At 63.3% G+C, this 17,155-nt stretch overlaps 1 protein-coding gene across 10 annotated transcripts in view; it reads left to right on the top strand.

Annotated features, from left to right (window-relative positions):
• The window catches only part of VAV2 (vav guanine nucleotide exchange factor 2), a 173,109-nt gene that overhangs the window by 89,754 nt on the left and 66,200 nt on the right, over nucleotides 1-17,155 (top strand). For 9 of the 10 annotated variants that reach the window (XM_013987084.2, XM_005654613.3, XM_021071375.1 and 6 more), the window contains exon 3: nucleotides 2,804-2,862. The exons of the other annotated variant lie outside the window; for it this stretch is intronic. In XM_013987084.2, the coding sequence (XP_013842538.1) occupies nucleotides 2,804-2,862 (59 nt within the window). The remainder of the gene's footprint in view (nucleotides 1-2,803; nucleotides 2,863-17,155) is intronic. 10 annotated transcript variants of the gene reach the window in all.

Raw genomic sequence — 17,155 nt, 5'->3', positions numbered from 1 at the left:
AGGTCCCCTTGGGGACACGGCTTTCTCCTGGGACTCCCCTGCCGGCCCTGCCCGCATGTCCCTTTGTCCCGTTGCGAGCCGGGGCCGAGGCTCTCTGCGCCCAGGCGGGAGCGGTTAGTGGGCATGTGGGGGGGGTGGCGGGGAGGGGGAGGGAGCAGGTGCACGTCTTTTCATTCATTCTCAGGGATGCAGACAAGAAGTGGAGATAAAAGTTGGGGAAATGTCATCCTTTGGCATTTATGTTTTCAGAGTAGCCTGGACCATGGGCCCCGCGGTTTTTTGATCATCGCGGGAGAGGGCTGCCTCTGCGGGGGCCCACCTCCTTGGTTCCAGGAGTGGGGGGCTCTGGGGAGCTGCCATAGGGCTTTGCGCCCCCAGCAGGGAGAGGCGCCTGCTCCTTAGCCTTTCACAGGGGCAGGCGGAGGTGGGGGGGGCACTGCCCTGTCTGACGCCATGGCTTTCGGGATCCCAGGTCTGCCAGGAGCCCCTGCCCTGGGCCTTGGGTCACCGGAGTGAGGTTCCCCATGGCGGGACCCAAGATGTCCCTTCACGCCCAGACGCCGGGCGGGAAACACGCAGCCCAGGCAGAGCGCGGGACAGGCACCTGGAACACGGCTGGGGTGGTGAACCCCGTTTAAAGAGCTGCCCCAGGCAGGCGATGGGAGCCCAGAGCAGAGCCCTTCACACACTGCTAGTGATTTAGGTTCCAGCCTGGAGCAGAGGGGCTGAGAGCTCACAGCTGGGGCTGTGGTCACAGCAGCCGGAGAAGCCATTCTGTCCCCTGGTGGCCTGGGGACATGGGGACCATCTCTCGGCCTTGGCTCCCTCCCCGTATGAAACTCGGCCTGGCCACTAACTCCAGGTTGGCAAACAGGTTTCGTCTGTGAGGCCACTGCTGCCCACTTGCTGGTGCCTGTGTGGACTCTGCAGGAAGGATTCTAAGCCTGCACCTGGCTCCACAGGGGGAGTGCGGCAGTTGATTAGCAATGTCTGCCATGGGAGGCGTAGGAGAGGGGAGGCTTGTTAGCCCTCTGGAATCCACATCCTTCAGCCCTGACGTTTCTAGCATCCTTTCTCGTAACTCCGCGGACGTGAAGCAATATTGCTTTCATTTTCCGTCTTCCTAAATATTTAGAGCCCTCCAAAGCCAGGAAGCACAGCAGAAGCCAAGTCGCTCATTTTTGGTGAAAGGCCTCTTGTAGCCCACAAGGACGGGGGCCCCGGCTGGGCCAGCGGCACAGAAGGCCAGTTGAGTCCTGTCTGAGGGACACAGAAGAGCCCTGTCCCTCCTCAGACTCCTAACTTCCGTGAGTCCCGGGGCCTGAAATAGAAACCCTCCCGGAAGAGAGCCCAGCACTCAGCTTGTGGGTCAAGGCGGCCATCTCGCTGGCGGGGAAAGGGCCCTTCTGCACCATTTGGGGGTTTCTCCCCCCTTTTAGAAAATTGCTGGTAGAAGGAGAGCAGCTTGAAAGGAAGTCTGAGGCATGTGTCCCCGATGGGGCTCTGGGCAGGTGACCGTGCCGCAGCTTTCCCGTCCGCCAGCGGTCCAGGGCCGGCCTGGCCTGGAGGGGTGAGGATTGGCCCAACGACGCGCACAAAAGGCCCATCGGCCAGTTTCTGGGACAGCCAGTCCCCAGCAGAGGGTGTCTGGGAATCTGGCAAGTGGTTCACGGTCCCGTCTTCAGACACATGTGCACACGCAGGGCACACACATCACCTCCTGTGCACGCCCACCCATGCACACACTCATGGCCACTCTCAAAGTCGAGGCTTGCCTCGCTCTGCCTCCTCTGTGTGTGGTGTCCGGCACGCCAGGCCCCGCTCCGTCCTGCAGGGAGCGGTGTGAGCTGCGCCCTGACACGCTCGTGGGAGGGATGCCCTGTGCTCAGGGTTGGCCGCCGCCCTCTCCTCGCCTCAGTCTCCCCTAACTGTCCCTGGGGCCTCCCCCCCCGCTCGCCACCTGTCCTCCACCAACACAGCTGTGTCGGGGCTTCTGGGGCGCGGATGGGTCCTGTGTGTCTGGAGGAGGCTGGACGCAGGGCAGGACTGGGTTGGGGCAGGGGCAGCAGAGGAGAGAGCGGCCACTGCTCAGGACTTTGATTTTGACAAACCTGTCCGTCGGGGGAGAGCCTGCTGACATCCCCTCTTGCAGTCAGAACCTGGGGCTCTACCTGGACCCTGTTAAATGGTCCTACATACAGAGAGAGGAGGGGCTGGAAGGGAAGAGAGCGCTCCGCTCGGATGTTTGTGTCTACGCTGCGCCCCGGGCTGCTGTGTGACTTTGGGCAAGTCACTTGACTTCTCTGGGCCTCTGTTTCTGCATCCCCGAAATGGGGCAGGGCCAACTGGGAATAGGGGTGGTTATGAGTCACGTCGGAACTACCAGAACCGTAGCCTGGGGCGGGCACTTTGAAGGCACGATGCCTGCAAAGGCTCCCCTTGGTCCCGAAGAGGAAGACCCTCTCCTGGGGGAGGGGGAGGCTCACGGAGTCGTTCTCAGCAGGTGCCGGGAGACGGCCGATGGGGGCTGTGAGCCCAGCCCGGCTCCTCTCTGAAGTGCTGCACCGGGAGTGCGACAGCCCTCCGCAAATATTAGTGCCCCAAAGTGACACGCTCTGCGTGACAAACGCAAGATAGGTATTTAGCCTAAAAACTCCTAGGCTTTCTGTTTTATTTCCTTTAAACCAAGATGAAATGTGCTTAGTGAACACTTCTCACCGTCTGCAAACCACTTCATCACAGTTTGATGAGGACGCTCGGCTTCCTCGCGAAATTACAGAAGCGTCTCCTTGTCTCCCCCCAGGTCATCTCCGCCGTGTCCAGACTCTCGCTGCACAACCTGGCCCAGAACAAAGGGATCCGGTGAGTTCCGCGCGGCGCACGCTGCTGAGTGCCGGCCCTTTCATCTCCATCCGCCACCACGTGCCCTGGCACAGACGCTGGCGTCTGGAGCCGGACCCTCTGCCGTGCCTTTATCGTCAGCTGTCAGCTGGAAGGGGCGGGGAGGAAGGCGGAGCCTCCAGCTTCACGCCAGGGAACTCTTGCAGGCGTGTTACCAGTGGCTCGAAACCGCTTTCCATTTATGTAATAAGATCAGCAAATTAATCCTTTCACAGACCATTGCCCACCTAAATGCACTCTCGGAGGCGGGCTTTGCCTCCAGTGAGGTAGCTGGGACCCGCTGGCTTGGGGCTGAAGGCCTCCTGGCAGGAGTCTGTCCCACTTTGGTTTAATTCTCCCCGGATTGCAGGGTTCGGCCTCAGAGAATTGCGTGGCCTTTCGTCCCTGACCCGCAGATGCGGCGTGCGGGCCTCGGGGGAGAGGAGCCGGCCACCCCCCGTTGAGGCCTGGTCTCGCAGACCTGGGGCCAGGGGGACCGCGTTCCTGGCCGAGTGGGGACAAGCACAGAGTCTGCTTCCGTCATGTCCTGGGGGACGTGGGCCAGCACCGGGGGGACAGGAGGCTTGGCAGGGCAGGAACACCGCCTCCCGAGGGTGGCGTGGATGGGGTCCCACCTGGGTGGGTGCAGGTGACATTGTGACGGTGCTTGAACTACCGAGGAGGCTTCACCCTGGTGGTGTCGTGGGGGGCACCGTCCATCCATGGACTGGGGTGGGGGGGTCCCAGGACCAGCGTGGTCACCGCGTGTGAACCAGCACAGCTGTCCCTTCGTGGGGCTGTTTGCCCAGGTCCCGAGAGTCGCCAGAACAGGTTGAAATGTTAGGGAACCCACGCAGGAGCTCTTTGTTGGGTTCTCAAAGGACTTAGGAATGTCATTGAATTGAGGAGTTTTAAAAATAATATTGGACGAAGGATAGGCTGTTTAAAAATGTTTAAAACCCACTATTAAAATCACATTTGAGAATGTCAATAACACGTTTAGGTATAAAGATTCACAGCAAGGTGACACCCCTGGACCCACCGTCCAGCCCACGTTCTAGAACCTTGCTTTACCAGTGAGGCCTCCAGAGGCCCGGGCTGGGTGTCAGCGTAGCTTTCGCGAGGTCTGTAACAGTTTACAAGTGTTCGGTTAGGCGTTCTCCTGTGGCGCCGCGGGTTAAGGATCCGGCGTTGTCACTGCAGCGGCTGCTGTGGCTCGGGTTTGATCCCTGGCTTGGGAACTTCCACATGCTGAAGGTGTGGCCAGAAAAATAAAATCCAAAAGTGTGCAGTTAAAAAACATATGTTGTCTTTGGATACGAAGACGGCAGGTGAGTTTTTGTGTCTTTGTTTTTCCAGAAACGGGAAAACGGGAAACGTTTCTCTCCCGCTGGCTCAGGACAGGGGCGCGTCCCAGCCCGTTCTAGCATCTTCTCCACCTGTGTGCGTATGTGGACGCACCCGCAGGCAGGAAGGACGTTTGTAGGAAACAGTCCCTTTATCTGTGCTTCCACGTGATGCAGGAGCCACGGTCCTTCTCTAAATCCTTTAAACATCCTCCCAAACGAGGAGCCCAGCGGGGTCCCTGGGTGGACGAGCCAGCCGGCTCTGCTGGGACGCGGTCCTGCCGTGGTGGCCTCGGTGCAGGCGCTTCACGCCCTGCCTGGTCCTGCGGGGCCCAGGCCGAGACCCCCGGTCCGTGGACCCTGAGAGCCTGAGTCCCTGGGCGGTGTACCTGGCGACGGGACCTGCTGGTGGCTTAGAAGGTGGTGGGGACCGTGAGAGGGGCATGCGTCCTGCTCTGGCTGGTGTGGAGGCCCCTGCGGGGCGAGGTGGTGCCCTCCCTCCTGGCCTTCTCACCGTCCCTGTCCCTGCACCGCCCCTGGAGCCCTCTGCCCCCGCAGTCCCCGTGCACCCTGCCCGGCAGCGGGAGGACAGAGGTGGCGCCGCCGGCCTGCTCGCTGAGGCTGCCCCTCTTCCCCTGCTGTTCCGGGGCCGCCTGTGGGTGCAGTGGTCCCCTGGACAGAGAATGAAGACCCGGCCCAGAGAGACGTGAACAGAGAGGGTGTGATGCGCGGCAGAGTCGTGAGCCGCGTCCCGTTGTGGGACCGGGAGGAGCCCGGGGGGGCTCATCAGAGTGGGGTCGGATGAGGCGTTTGAGGCCCGTAGGCAGGGTGGGCCCACAGGGGTCTGCAGCGGGCCAGTACCTGTGAGTGTTTGCTTTCATAACACAACAGGGGGCGTAGGGGCCCCCAAGCCCACCCTCAGTTTCCACGATTCCCCAGGACTCATTTGCTCTGGGTCCTCACGGCGAGAGGGGCAGGCTCGGGGCAGCAAATGGGAAAGGCACGGACTCGAGGCCAGGCCAGGCCAGGCTGGAGCTCGGGGTCTCCCCTCCCCGGGAGTCGGGTGGACGGGGCTTAATTCCCCTCAAGCCACGTGTGACGTCACATGCGGCGTGGCCAGCCAGGGGACCCCCCCCCGAGCATCGGTGGCCAGGTCTCATTGGGGACCCGGCTGACTGCCCATGTAGGTGGCCTTAACCTCCAGCCCCTCCAGCCCCAAGGCCCCGAGAACCCCATCGTTAGCCCAGACTCTGGCCTGACCCAGCGCCCCGTGAACAAAGACGCCCTTCTCAGCGGGGTGTCCCAGGGGCTCCGAGCCTCTCCCAGGAGCTGGGCAGGCCAGAGCTTGGTTGGGCCTGTGGGGTGTGGGCAGCCCAGGGCTGCCGAGTTAACCCTTTACTGCAGGGGGGGGTGTCTGCAGACAAATGGAGGGGGCGGGGCCTCCAGATGGGAGCCCGGCCTTGGCGGGAAGACCTGCCCCCGCGTTTTGTCCTCACCCTTGGCGCCCGCTGCCACAGTGCTCCCTCCTCGGCTAAGCCCCGGTCCAGAACTTCCCCAGGGGCCTGTCCCCCGTCAGTCCCCGAGGACAGGACCGCTGTCACTTTGCACGGAGCCCCCACCTGAGCCCAGCGCCCTTGAAGAAGCCCTTGTCCCTGCAACAGGCTGAGGTCCCCAGAGGTGACAACGTCAGGGAGCCGCCAAGACGAATGCGATGCGCTGTCTAGGCTCTTCCTCCAGCCGCGTTTAATACCCTGTTAGTAATTAGCCAAAGGTGTCACGTTAGCCAGGCTCTTTTCTTTTTTGAAAACCCACAGACCAAGGCTGCAGCCCTGAGGCAGCCCTTCCTCTTTTCATGGCTGGAGACGAGCCCAGCGTGCTGCTTTTAAAAAAATGGTCATTTTCACAAGGCCTGCTCTGTGCATAATGAGCTGATTTTTCACAGAAGCCCCAGTTATGCTTCTTAGAGGCTGATGAATAGGAGGCTTAATCTAAGCGCCCCACCCTGGTGCCTGCCGGGGCGCGGGGAGCGGGGGTCTTCAGAAGTGATGTGATGGGGGAGTCGTCCACGGGGCATGCGAGTCCTTGCGGAAGCCAGAGCTGGCCCTCCCGAGGGAGGGGTGTCCTGTTTGGGGGCGTCAGGCTGTGAGTGTCTGGGAGGGAGGAGATGGCAAGAGACCCTCTCTGTGGCCGAAACTGAAAGGGGAGGCCCAGACGCCCCCAGCCCACAGAGTCTCGTCTGTCAGCCACCTGCTTGCTCAGTGACCTTAGGCAGGGGTGCTCTTGGACCCTCTGTCTCTTCTTCCATAGGCTGGGAAGATTCCCCGCAACCCTGCAGGGTTGCCCTGAGCCTGTGATGCGTGTGGCAGGGAGGAGCTCTCTGCAGATTCCGTTTGTGTGGATGTAGCTTTCTGACGCCACGACATTTGTAAGAGGGAGGCAGGAGGGTCAGAGTCAGGAGGAGCTGCGATGACGGGGCCAGAAGCCACAGAGTGCAGGTCGGCTCAGGAGCTGTAAACGGCAGGGAACAGGTGCGCCCCTGGAGCCTCCAGAAAGGGACCAGCCTTGCTGACACCTTGATCTGAGTCCATAGGACCCATTGCAGAGCAGCAAGGTGACAGGCCCGTGTTGTTTGAGGCCACTGTTTGTGGTGCTTGGTGACAGCAGCAGGAGGAGCCAATGCACATTTCGGCACCGCATGGGGGTCTTGCGATCGGGCAAGAGGCCACTGCAGGGCCTCAGGTGCACAGACACCTCCACACACACCCCGCTGGGGCCTCACTGGGCTGGGTGCTCCTGGGAGCTGGGAGGGGCCTGACTTTGATGCCCTGGCCGGGGTCCTGGCCCAGCCTCCCCCCACCCCTCTTCTGCTCGCTGATGTTTTATTGAATTGGAGTAAAAGTCACATAATATAAATGTCGTCCCTTTAAAGCGTGCAGTCCAGTAGCTGTTAGCACGTCCACGGTGTCCATGCACCTCGGTCTCCTTCCCAAGCATTTCACACCCGAACGTAGGGGCCCGGCAGCGGGGGCAGCAGGTGCCTGTGGTGTTCTGGGTCCTCTCTCTGTAGAAGGTCCTAGAAGGGAAGGGGGGGCTCCTTGTGGTGAAGGCGGGGCTAGGAGGGGGGGGCGCCTGTCTGGGAGGTGTTGGAGGAGGGCGTGGGGGCCGGGGGGAAGGGACACTGAGGCCTGGTCAGTTCTGTCCCTTTGCTTTGAGGAGCTGATGTGACAGTCAGCGCTGGAGGCCGGCCGACCCTGGGGGCGGGGGGTTTGCTTTGTGCCTCGAAGCGGGTGTGTGTTCTGTGGGCCCGCCTGGTTCCAGGGAGCAGGGGGGGCTGTGGCTCTGCATGGCCCGTCCCGCGCCCTCGGGCCTCGCAGGCGTGCATCACACGGAACCTGCCTCAGAGCAAGGAGGGGCCCCGCGGGCCGTGTCCCCCCGCCGAGGGCAGTGGTTACAGCGTGTGGATTCGTTTTCCAGCCTCCTGATGGAGTGACGCCGGCCTGTGCTGCCTGCGCGCAGGACGTCCTCTGGGCGGGAATCCCACGCGGCCTTAAACCTCCCACCCTCTCTTGGCCGAGCACCCGCTGCCCCAGCTTGGTGACAGTGACCCAGGCTCGGGGAGGAGGGGGCGGAGGGGAGGGCCCAGTGCTGACCTCGGCGGCGTCCTGTCCGCACCGGCCACCAGGATGGAGCTCCTGGGTGGTGCATGGAGCCTCTGAACCTCTCTGACCGTCCAGGGGCTGCGCCATCCTTCCCCGGACACAGGCGTGGTTGGCGCCTGCGGCTGGGTCGGGGCGCCGTCTGTGAGCGGGGTCGTCGAAGGACGGGGGGAGGAGGCGGGCGGTGGCTTTGGCCGAGTGCGTCTCCACCGTCCTCCGCCCGGGCCTGGTCAGAAGTGGGGAGGACCACCCCGTGGGCTTCCCTCTGGGCTCCCGCTCTGCACGAGAGCGGGGAGGAGCCGCCCTTGTTCAGAAACACACAGACCGGCCGTTGCCCGCAGGGCAGCGGGGAGCGGATGCCTGCGGGAGCCGGGCCGGCGGGCGGGGGACCGGCTGGAGGGCCCGAGCGGCCAGCTGGAGCCTCGGCGCTGCGGCGGCGGCGGCGGCCGCGGGGCTTTAATAGGACGGCACGCAGCTGAGTTTCTCGGCTTGCCCCACTCCCAGCTCTTTGTAGTCGCTGTCAGCTGGCCTTGCCCGCAGTCTGCTGAGCTAAGGGGTTTTTGTTACTGTTTCTTCCCTCCCTCCCCCGCCCTCGCTTCCTCTCCCCCTTGCCCCGCCGCCTGCCCGTCCTTCTGTCCGTCTAGCCACCCGGTGGTCCGTCCGTCCACCCCTCATCTGTCCACTTGTACGTCCACCCACCTCTCTGTCCGTCTGTCCTTCCACCCATCCATCCGCTACCTGCCCGTCCTTCTTCCAACTGTCCATCTATGTGCTCGTCCACCCACCTGTCCTGCTGCCCACCCCCCCGCCACTCCATCCTCTCTCTGTGACTGCCAGTGGGTTGGTCTCCGTGTGGTGCTACGAGTTGGTCAGGGTCACGGCTTCCGTGGCCTGGCGGTGATGGGTTGGGCCTGTCTGCTCCCCAGCATGGGGCAGGCCCTCGACCTTGTGCTGCGGCGGGGGTGGGGTAGGGGTGGGACGGGGACCCGGCCGCCTGAGGTGAGGGTGGGATGCTGGGTCAGTTTCTGTACCCCAAGCCTCCATGACCTCTGGGTAAAGTGGGGCATCCCGTAGCCCCTCCTGGTTGCTGTCAGGATTTGCTGGGCGACCCTGAGCCCTCAGCGCAGTGTCTGGCACATGCTAGGTCCAGCGCCGAGGGACAGACAGGGGTGGGAGGAGCCTCCCTGGGCCTCAGCTTCCTCGTCTGTGTGGGGGTCTGCCTGCCCTTGCCTGAGGGCTATGAGGGGCGAGTTTCTGATTCTGAGCCTGCAGTGGAGGGAGCGTGCTGGTGCCTGAGCTGTTATGGGGCTGGGCTCCAAGGGCACCTGTCTGCCCCCCGCTCCCCCCACAACCCCAGCGCTCCTCAGGGGGCTTGGGTGCCCTCATTTGGAATCCTGGTGCCGCACTGACCCGTCGTCGCTGGCAGGGGTCCCTGTGTGAAGGTGAGAGTCCACGCTGCTTGAGGGGGTTCCTGGCGGATGGGCCGCCTCACAGGCCGAGAGCCGTCTGTGTGGGGCAGTGAGACCTGGCCTGTGGCGCTGTGACCCCCAAGACTCCCAAGGCCCTCCGGGCTGATTCTGGTCTTTGTGCGGCTCCCACACCCGGCCCTTCACCCCCTTTTACACACGGGGAGACGGAGGCCCAGGGACCATCTGTTCCCCGGGGTCCCGGGCAGGTGGGGGCTGGGCCTGGGGGCTGTCCATTCATTCGTTCCTTTGCTCCTTTGTTCTTTCATTTTATCGGTGCCGGTGGGGCGCCAGCCACTGGGCACTTCCAGGTGGGGAGATGGACTCAACCCTCGTCACAAGCAGGTGAAGGCCGCAGCCGTGCGCAGAGCAGATGCACGGAGAGCGGGGAACGCGGCCGGCCCCAAACCAGAGCCATCAGGTTAAGGGCCAGCCTGAGAGATTCCAGCCGGGCGGGATTCCAGCGGGTTTCTTAGCGCTGAGCTTCCTTCAGAGCAGGCTGAGGAGTGGCCCCAAGAAGAGACACCCTGTGAACGTGAGCTTTTTTGGAAAAAGTCTTTGTCAGGGTCATTAATTAAAGATCTTGGGATAAGATCACTCTGATTGTCCCCTTGGCCTTGAATCCAATGGCGAGAGTCCTTATGAGAGACACAGGGGACGTGTGTCCCTTACAAGAGACAGAGGAGGGACGTGGAGATGAGGCGGAGACAGCAGCGATGCTGCCAAGCTCAGGGCTGCCTGGGGCCACCAGGGGTTGGGGGAGGCCGGAGGGCTTCTCCCTGGGGCACCGAGTGGCCCTGCCCGATCCGTCACTTAGGACTTCTGGCCTCCGGGACCGGGAAACCCCCAGAATGCATCCTGACACCGCATCTGTCCCTGGAGGGGACCCAGCCACACGCTCACCTTGCCGTCTGGCCAAGGCCCATCTGGGGTGCCTGCTGAAACCACAAAAAACAAAACAAAACGGGTCCTGAGGGGTCCAAGGAGCCCTGGTTCTTTATGTCTCGCACAGAAAGAATTCAGCGAGGGGCAAAGTGATAGAGGAGAAGCAATTCACTAGAATAGGCCACTCGGGAGGTTGACAGGCAGGCGGGCGAGGGATGCTGTGCTGAGGACCCAGCGGGCTGCAGCTTCGCCGTCGGCGGAGGAGCGGGGCGGGGCGGGGAGACCACTGTCCTTTCCCTCTCGGGTGGACCTCGGCCTCCGTCAGCAGCGCCTCTGTGACGTCAGGCGGGGGAGTTTTCTTCTCCCTACGTGGGCACACGGGGACCGTCCGGGCACGCCGTGGGAATGAAAGAAAGGCGTTAACATAGCAAAATATGGTCTGTCATTTCCGGTTTCAGCATCGTGTCACCTTTCCCTCTGTTTTTGTTTTTAGCGCATGTCCTAGGAATCATTAACTTGCGGACCCTGCTGGGCAGGATGTGGGTTCCATTCCCCCAGTTTGATTGTTCTGGGACGCGGCTCGTGCGTCTGTGGCGGGGCTCAGTTGTGAGGCAGGTCCGCTGTCTTGGGCGATCATTGACTCCAGGGGGTCTCGCACACTCTTATCGTACGTACCTTCCCTGCGGGAGTAGCCTGCTTTGTTCCTCTGCTCTGGCCAGATCTCTGAGAGAATGGCTCCCTGCTGCTTCAAGCCCCCAGGGTGTGGTACGCGGCCCCTGGCAGCCCCAGGACACTCACACAGCGGGCATGTGGGTTTGGCTGTGAGCCCCGGGGCAGGGACGGGGTCGGGGTCCCTCGGCCCCCAGCACGCCTGATGTGTGGAGCTGAGCCCTGAGTGCCTAGGGGGAGGCTGGCAGCTGGCAGGGAGTTTTGGGGTTCAGGGACAGGAGAGTAGGCCTGCAAGGACGGTGGTGTCCTCGTTGGCGGGCGCCCCGTCCCACCACCGTTCAGAGCTAGGGCCTGGAAGGGTGGCCCCGAACCCTGGAGCCACGGCCCCCTCGGCGCCCGTCCTTCCCTCTCGGGAGCGAAGATAGCTTCGCTCCGGAACAAGCCACACAATCAGAGGCCGCCTCCTCAGCAAATCCCGCCATTAAACATTTATCGGGCAGCTGTGTCGCATTATCAGCTCGTTTGCAGAGCCCGGAAAGGAAGTCTTGTCGTGTTTTGCGCTGGGATTTATCCTCATGCGGGAGGGGATGTGAGGTCATTAAAAACGCCACGGAACAGAACGTGCCGTCCCAGTGCGGCCGGGGGCGGGGGGATGTGGCCTGGGAGGCTGGCTGCTGGCAGAGCCCCCAGCCCAGCGCTGGGGCCAGGCCCGCTGTGCTCTCTGCAGCCCCCAGCTCTGCTCCCAGCAGGGGCCGGTGGGGAGGCACCGAGCCGGTGAGTCAGAGACACTGAGGGTCTCTGGTGATAGGGGCCGGTCCCCTCGATGTCACCTGATCGTCCCCCTCACCGCAATTCTCCCCAGCGCCGGGTCCTTCTGTTCTCAGGACGGAGGAGGCCCCTCAGTGCCAACACATAGCTCCCGGGGCTCACCAGCTTGCAGCTGTGAATTGGCATGTCGGCCGTGTTCAGCTCGATGCCACCTGCCCCGGAGCCAGACGGGCGGACGGCCTCCTGCTAGAGCAGAGTGGCCGTCGTGGCCCAGGAGGTGGACCTGGCAACTCACACCCTGGCTCCTACAGCCTCTGCCTGTCGGTGAAGCCAGGATGCCCCGCGGCCGGAATTCAACCTGCCCCGCCGCGCGATGGGGGGGCTCTCGGCCAGGAGAACTGCCGTGGTCTCCGTTTTAATGATGAGAAACCGAGGCTTGAGAGGCTGAGGGACTGGCCTGAGGTCAGGCTCTGAGCGACTGGTGGGTGGACTCAGACGTGGCCCCGCCAGGCTGCCTCGCGGGGACCGCCACGCTGTCCAGCCTTCTGCAGCCGAGCCTGCCCACGTGGCCTGGGGTCCCCGCGCTGGTGCCCCCCACGCGGCCTCACTTTTAGGCAACACGTAGCAGTGTTTTGCCAGGAGAGAAAGGACTTGGCATTGCTCAGCTGGCTTATCATTCCCTGTTTATCATCTCCCCCTCTTTTATTGTTATTTATTCATTTATGTATAGTGCGTGACTCTCACCAGCCTGCCAGTCAGCCCCAAGCTAGAACCTTCTGGCTCCCAGGACACAAGGAAACCCCCGCTGTTCCCCCCCTCCCGCCCCGTCCTGCCCCCGCATGCGGTTTTGTCTAGGCTCCGTTGTTTCAGACCCTTAATAAAGAGAGTCGCCTGGCGTAAGCCGACTCCTGGGACTTGCTGGTTCCGCCACTGTCACGTGATCGGTCAGGTCCTAGGATGCGGTTCCGTGTCCTGTGCGTCATGGTTGGCCTCTCTGGAGCCGTCCGTCCTCCTGTCCCTCTCGTCTGGTCAACCCCCCCATCGTAGCAGCAGCGACGTGCATGGGGCTGGGCCCTTCCCACGGGTCACCTCACAGAACGCGTCCCTGGGCCCTGGGAATCTGGATTTCAGCCCCACCCGGCAGAGGAGGCCGAGCCCCGGAGCCCAGCTGGTTGGAGCGGATGGGCTCGCACCCCACCCGCGTGCTGGGAGTTAGCTGGGCGGCAGGGTCCCAGGGCTGGGCCAGCACTGTTCCAGGCACAGACCCTCGCCCAGGGCATCACGGGCCCCTCCGGCCGCAGTTCCTGAGAGCTGCCCTCTGGGGGGCTGGGAGCGAGGGCCCCGCAGGCCACAGGAGGCGCTGGCGGTGCAGGGAGTGGTGCCCCACGCCCTTTGGCTGTCTCCTCCCTGGCACCCGGCCTGCCCTGCATCCATCCCTGTGCTACAACCTGTCTCTGCCCCCCCGCCCCTCTCCGCCCAGCGCTCTGTTCATGGGCGAGGTCCCCTTGGCCAAGGGGCTCTGGCCCACACACTTTTTGTTTTTGTTTTTTTCTTTTTATGGCCACACCCGCGGCATGTGGAGGTTCCCAGGCTAGGGGTCGAATTGGAGCTGTAGCCGCCGGCCTACACCACAGCCGGATCCGGGCTGCATCTGCAACCTACACCACAGCTCATGGCAACGCCAGGTCCTTAACTCACTGAGTGAGGCCAGGGGTCGAACCCGCGTCCTCATGGATACTAGTGGGGTCTTAACCCACCGAGCCACAGCGGGAGCTCCACAGCACACACACTTTATGCAGATGCGCTGCGGTTTTCTGCTGGTAAAAACGGGGTTGCGGGGAGGCCTTGGCCTGCTGGCTGGGAAGAGAGGCTGTCTTTGGCGGGGAGGGGGCCGCGTGCAGGCTCTGACTCTGGGACGCACCCCTGCCGGCCTGTGCGGCCTCTCTGTGCTGGTCTGTGGCGAGCTCGGTGACACTTCCCATTCTCTGATGGGCATTTCCAGGACGTTCCATCCGGCAGGGCCCTGGCAGGCCATTGGGATTTCCTGCCGAGGCCGGGCAGGTGTCCCCTGGGAAGAGGGCAAGGTGGCATGGAGGGGAAACGGCCAATGGGCTGTGGAGGGCTGGGCCTGGCTCGTAGGGAGCGGCAGCGCTGCTGGCACGCTGGCCTTTCCGCTCCCAGCTGCTGCCATTCCGAGAAGCATGCCGGAAGAGCAGAACTATATTCAGTGTCGCAGCTGCTGAGAGCCACCTTCCTTTGTCAGCGGCAGCAGCTTCAGCTCCCGCCCCCCGCCAGTGGGATGGCAGGAAACAAAACATTCTCTTCTGACCCGAGGTCCGTGTTGTCCTTTGCCTGGCTAGGGTTCTGGAAGAAAAGGCAGAAGCAGCCTGGCTGGGGGCTGGGGTGCCCTCGGGTCTCCCCTGGAGCTGGCCACACTTCCTGCCCACCTGCACGTCTGCCAGACCTGCCTCTGCAGGTGTCACGGGGAGACTGAGGGCCCTCCTACCTCTGCGTTGACTTTGGCTTAAGATCCTGGTGGTGGCACGTGGGCTGGCCCATTGGCCGCTTTGTCCCTCATCCCTGGTCCCCAGGCCCTTTGGCCTCCTCCCCGCTTCGTCCCAGCCACACGGAGCCCGTATGACCCCCACCGCAGGGCGTGATCGCCTCTGCCCGGCTGCCTCCTCCAGCCCCTAAATCCTGACCCGTCCACCGGCACCCTCGCCTCCACCTCCTTCCGCGCCCAGCCCCGTGGGAAGCGCATCCCCACCGCCTCTCGCGAAGCTTCACCAAAGGCCTGTGTGCAAGGCAGGTGGTTTATCCCCACTTGACAGGTGGGTTACCTCGGGTCCCCTGGGAAGCTCAGGGCCGAGGAAGCTGTGCGACCGATTCCAGCCCCTGTTGGTCTGACGTGAGGCCAGAGCGCTGAACTCAAATGAGCCTTTGCCCTGCCCACCTGCTCCCCGCCCTCCTGCAGGAAGCCCTCCGGATTTCCTTTGTCTGCTCCTGCTGCTTGTGCCTTGGGGGCCGTGCCCACACCCTCCGGCCCCGTGTGGCCTCCGTTGCGGGGGGCGTAGGTGTGGCCCAGCGTCTCTGATAGCACGTCGTAGCCTGGGCTGGGTGTGGCTGGGGTGGGGTGGCTCGGCCTGGCACGGCCCCGGACGCGGTGGCCCATCCGCGTGGGTGCATGGTGGGCTGTGAGAGAAACGAGGTCCGTGGCTTATTTGGACTGTCAGGCTGTGTAGCCGGAGAGCCGCTTTTAATCAGCAAAACCCAGGGCTTCGAGGCCTCCCAGCCAATTAGCAGGTGGCCCCCAGGTCACTCTGAATAATGAAACGGGCCTGTCGGGGCCTTCAGGCTGCGTTTGATGTGCCTTTAATGTCTGCCCGGCTGCCGTTTTCCCCAGATGGTACCAGGGGGTGTTTCCCAGGGCCCTGGGCATTCCTTCCCAGCCACCTGCCCTCTTCCTGCTCACCCAGCACCTGCCTGCACCCCTAACCTCACCTGGGGAGGCGAGATCTCCCCAGCCCCACCGGACCTCGTGCTGAGGCCAGCTTGGGCACAGGAAGCTGTGGCCCGGACCGGGCAGTGGCCTCCGAGGGCGCTCAGGTGTGGAGGCCCTGCTGTCCCCGTTTCAGCCCTGGCATTCCTAGGACGCTCGCTCGTCCTGGGCAGGCCGGGCGGTGGTCACCCAGGCCAGCAGGACAGATGCCAGGAGCTGGGCAGCCAACGTGAACCCAAGGCCCGCCCCTTCTCTCGATGCCCCCCCGGCCGGCCAAGGACGACCAGGGGCGGCTGCTGATGGGTGCACAGGACTTGGGTGCCTTCGTGCTTTTCTGGATGGCAAAGTTCCGCTTTCTTCCCTGCACACGTCGGGGGAGGGATGAAGTTTGACCGCTCAGCCCTGGTCGCGTTCGGCCGAAGTGTCACTGTGAAAAACAGACCCCATGTCCTAGATTCTCGGAACGGCCCGAGAGGGTCTGAGCCGAGCGCTGACCCGAACTCTTCCCTCCTGAATCTGGACATCCGTGTGGCTGGCGTCTTTCTGAGACACTGGGGGCGGGGGAGAAAGAGCCCAGCAGGGCGGGTGGGGCGACCCGGTGGTAGTGGTGGTGCTGACCCCGCGTGCCCGGGGCAGGGCCAAAGGCCCTTGCCAAGGGGCACTTCCCGATCCTAATGGGAACCCTGGGGAAGCCGACGGGGGCTGCTGCTCCGGAGGCCGTGGGGAAGGGGGGAGTGGCGGGATCTGAGGCCGTGGACTTGAAGGTGGGCTCCTGGGGGAAGCCCCCCAAGAGGAGACGGAAGGTGACCCAGGCTTCGTATAAGGGACACTCGCCGGGTGCCAGGACCTGGGCTAAGAGGCTGACAGGTGTTATCTCATTTAATCTCAACACTGACTGCTACCCCATTCTACAGTCAGGGAAACTGAGGCTCAGAGAGGGAGAGTGCCCTGCCCGGAGTCGCACAGCAAGGCTGCAGCAGAGCCAGGATTTAAACCGAGATCTGTTCGCTGCAGAGGCCTGGCTCTTAGTGCCCCCACCAGGCCTCCCTAACATGAAGGTGACAGAGGGCAGAGGGGTCTCTGTTTGGGCCTCTCTCCAGGGTGTGGGGCGGTGGCTCTGGGGCAGTGGTCTGGGTCCTGGCAGGACCATCCACGGGTACTTAGCGCAGTCGTGAGACGTGCACCTGCTGTGCGCCAGGGGCTCCCTGGTCTGGGGTGCAGGGACCCCCTGGGAAGCGGGCCTGGGAGCCTCTCCGCAGCCCTGCCCGGTGTGGCTCAGGTTGGACTGAGTGACACTGGGAGGCTGCTGCCAGGCAGTGAAGTGCAGGAAACTCAGGGAGGGTGTCAGATGCCGCCTGGAAAACGGTAAATCACCGATGACAAGCAGGTGGTGTGTCCCTGAACCCTGCATCCAGGCCCCACAGCCCTCAGCACAGCACAGGGGGACTGAAGCTGGGTGAGTCCCCCCAAAACCCGGAGACCCGGGACCCCGCCTCCCCAAGAGGGCCTCTCGTTCGCCCCTTCAGTCTTCATCTCGTAAACCAAACCCGCCACCACGCGGGCCTTCCGATGGCCCATCCCACTGCGCTCTGCGCCCAGCTGGCCTGCGCCTGCGTCCCCACCTTCAGCCCAGGACCTCGGAACATGGGGCCTGCCCCCTCGCCCGCTCTGCGTCCTTTCCCCACGCGGCTGCAGGCACAGTCACACATGTGGGCACTTTGTGGAGGCCACGGTTTTGAGCCGATTCTCAAAGAAGCTCCGCAGGCAAGGACCCAAGTCTGATGTATTGCTTCCAGAGCTACGTGCAAGCTGCGGCTTCTCCCCGAAGCAGGGGGCTGGTGGCCCCCAAGGCCAGCCCAGAGCAGGTGCCCAATACTCGGAGGCTGAGGGAGGCGGGGAGAAGCCGGCTTGGAGTAGGAGCTGTCCCCCTCTTTTCTTTGTTCTTGAGCTTGGCCACCGCCTCGGGGTACCCTGTTTTTCAGGTCT

The sequence above is a fragment of the Sus scrofa genome, chromosome 1 (genome assembly GCF_000003025.6).
Source record: "Sus scrofa isolate TJ Tabasco breed Duroc chromosome 1, Sscrofa11.1, whole genome shotgun sequence".
NCBI classification, from domain to species: domain Eukaryota; kingdom Metazoa; phylum Chordata; class Mammalia; order Artiodactyla; family Suidae; genus Sus; species Sus scrofa.
Note: the sequence above shows the minus strand (reverse complement) of the source record. Positions and strands in the feature narration are given on the sequence as shown.